Source organism: Etheostoma spectabile, unplaced genomic scaffold, assembly GCF_008692095.1.
Source record: "Etheostoma spectabile isolate EspeVRDwgs_2016 unplaced genomic scaffold, UIUC_Espe_1.0 scaffold272, whole genome shotgun sequence".
NCBI classification, from domain to species: Eukaryota; Metazoa; Chordata; class Actinopteri; order Perciformes; family Percidae; genus Etheostoma; species Etheostoma spectabile.
In genome coordinates, this window is record NW_022605576.1 from 1,546,808 (window position 1) to 1,548,470 (window position 1,663).

Here is a 1,663-nt window from a genome sequence, read left to right on the forward strand (position 1 = left end):
TTACAGGAAGTGAAACAGTTCTCCAGTTTGATTATATCTTAAACAACTAAAACCTTATACAAACGCCTCAAAAAAAGAAAAGAAAACATTGCTTAGTAATACCACCCAGGGCCCTATTTCAACGAGCTAAGCGCACGGCGTGATGCGCTTGGCGCAGGTGCATTCAGGGTAGAATCCACTTTTACTAGTTTGATGGTGGAAAAAAAGGGTCCGAACACATGGTTCAAAAGGGTTGTCCTTGGTGTCTTCATTAATCAGAGGTGGGTTATTTTTCATCTCCGTGTGTTTTGGTCCTGGGACGCGTTCTCAGTGTATTGTTTGTTATTGTTTGTTAATTGTATAATGAAAAACATTTGATCACAAAAAAAGCTCCATTATTGACTTACCAGGTTTTTGTTGGTCAATGTCGCGATCACTTTCCGCTGCCTTAAGATAGCAATATGCCCAGAATGCACCTGAACACACCTCCCTGTAGGACCAGCACGCCCAGAATGTACCTGAACACACCTCCCTGTAAGACCAGCACACCCAGAATGCACCTGAACACACCTCCCTGTAAGACCAGCACGGCCCAGAATGCACTCTGACACACCCCTCCCTGAAGACCACAGCGCGCCCAGAATGTACCTGACCCTCCCTGTAACACAAGCACGTCCAGAATGTACCTAAACACACCTCCCTGTAACACCAGCACGTCCAGAATGTACCTGAACACACCTCCCTGTAACACCAGCGCGTCCAGAATGCACCTGAACACACCTCCCTGTAAGACCAGCATGCCCAGAATGCACCTGAACACACCTCCCTGTAAGACCAGCATGCCCAGAATGCAAGATAGGGCCCCAAGTCCTTTTCTAACCTGTCTTAAGTCTTTTTGTAACTGCAGCTTTATTCTTAATTTCTCAGGTTTGTCAACCATGTGTTCTCCCTCCTGCCGAAGTTGCACGGCAACTTAAAAACGTATTGTTTGGAGTGCGTGCTGAGTCGAGCCGATGTCATTCCAGACATCTTTCTGCATCTGAAGACCACAGGCTTCATTGAGACCATGCGCCACAGGTCAGTTATTCCTATACTCTTCTCAATGATCTGCACCTTTATTCTCTTTCTGATAAAACCCTGCTAACTTGTACACTGTACTGTCGTTTGTTCCACAACCATTTGCCAGGAAAATCTCCCAGCATGCTTTTACTTCCTACTGAGTGCTGAAGTGCAGAGCTTGATAGCCGCAGATGGTTTGAAGTGGTGATGTCACTTATGTAAATGAATAACAAATTTGTATATATATTACTATTACTCTTCTGTGCTCCTAGGGATGAAGCAAGGCAGAGAGTGTGTCTGGAGATCATCCACAAGATTGTTGCCCAGCTGACTCCGGTTCAGCTCCAGGAGCTCCTGGGAGCTGTGACGGCTTTTGTCTGCCATCCTTCACCCGTGTGCAGAGAGAGGATGTACGACATCCTCATGTGGATCCAGGACAACTACAGGTAGTCTGAGCCTTTTGGGTTCTGGACTGTTCTGATTTCACACTTAAACTAGCACGTCATTGTTTTGCATACATTTTTCTGGTTAGACCAAAGGGCTGACTGGATAATTTAAAGGGCCCATAACATGGTGCTCTTTGGATGCTTTAATACAGGCCTTAGTGGTCCCCTAATACTGTATC

General features: G+C 45.9%; 1 protein-coding gene across 2 annotated transcripts in view; it reads left to right on the plus strand.

The window, feature by feature from the left end:
• The window catches only part of prkdc (protein kinase, DNA-activated, catalytic subunit), a 66,028-nt gene that overhangs the window by 37,222 nt on the left and 27,143 nt on the right, over positions 1-1,663 (plus strand). For both annotated transcript variants that reach the window (XM_032510777.1, XM_032510778.1), the window contains exons 54-55: positions 907-1,056; positions 1,311-1,484. In XM_032510777.1, the coding sequence (XP_032366668.1) occupies positions 907-1,056; positions 1,311-1,484 (324 nt within the window). The remainder of the gene's footprint in view (positions 1-906; positions 1,057-1,310; positions 1,485-1,663) is intronic.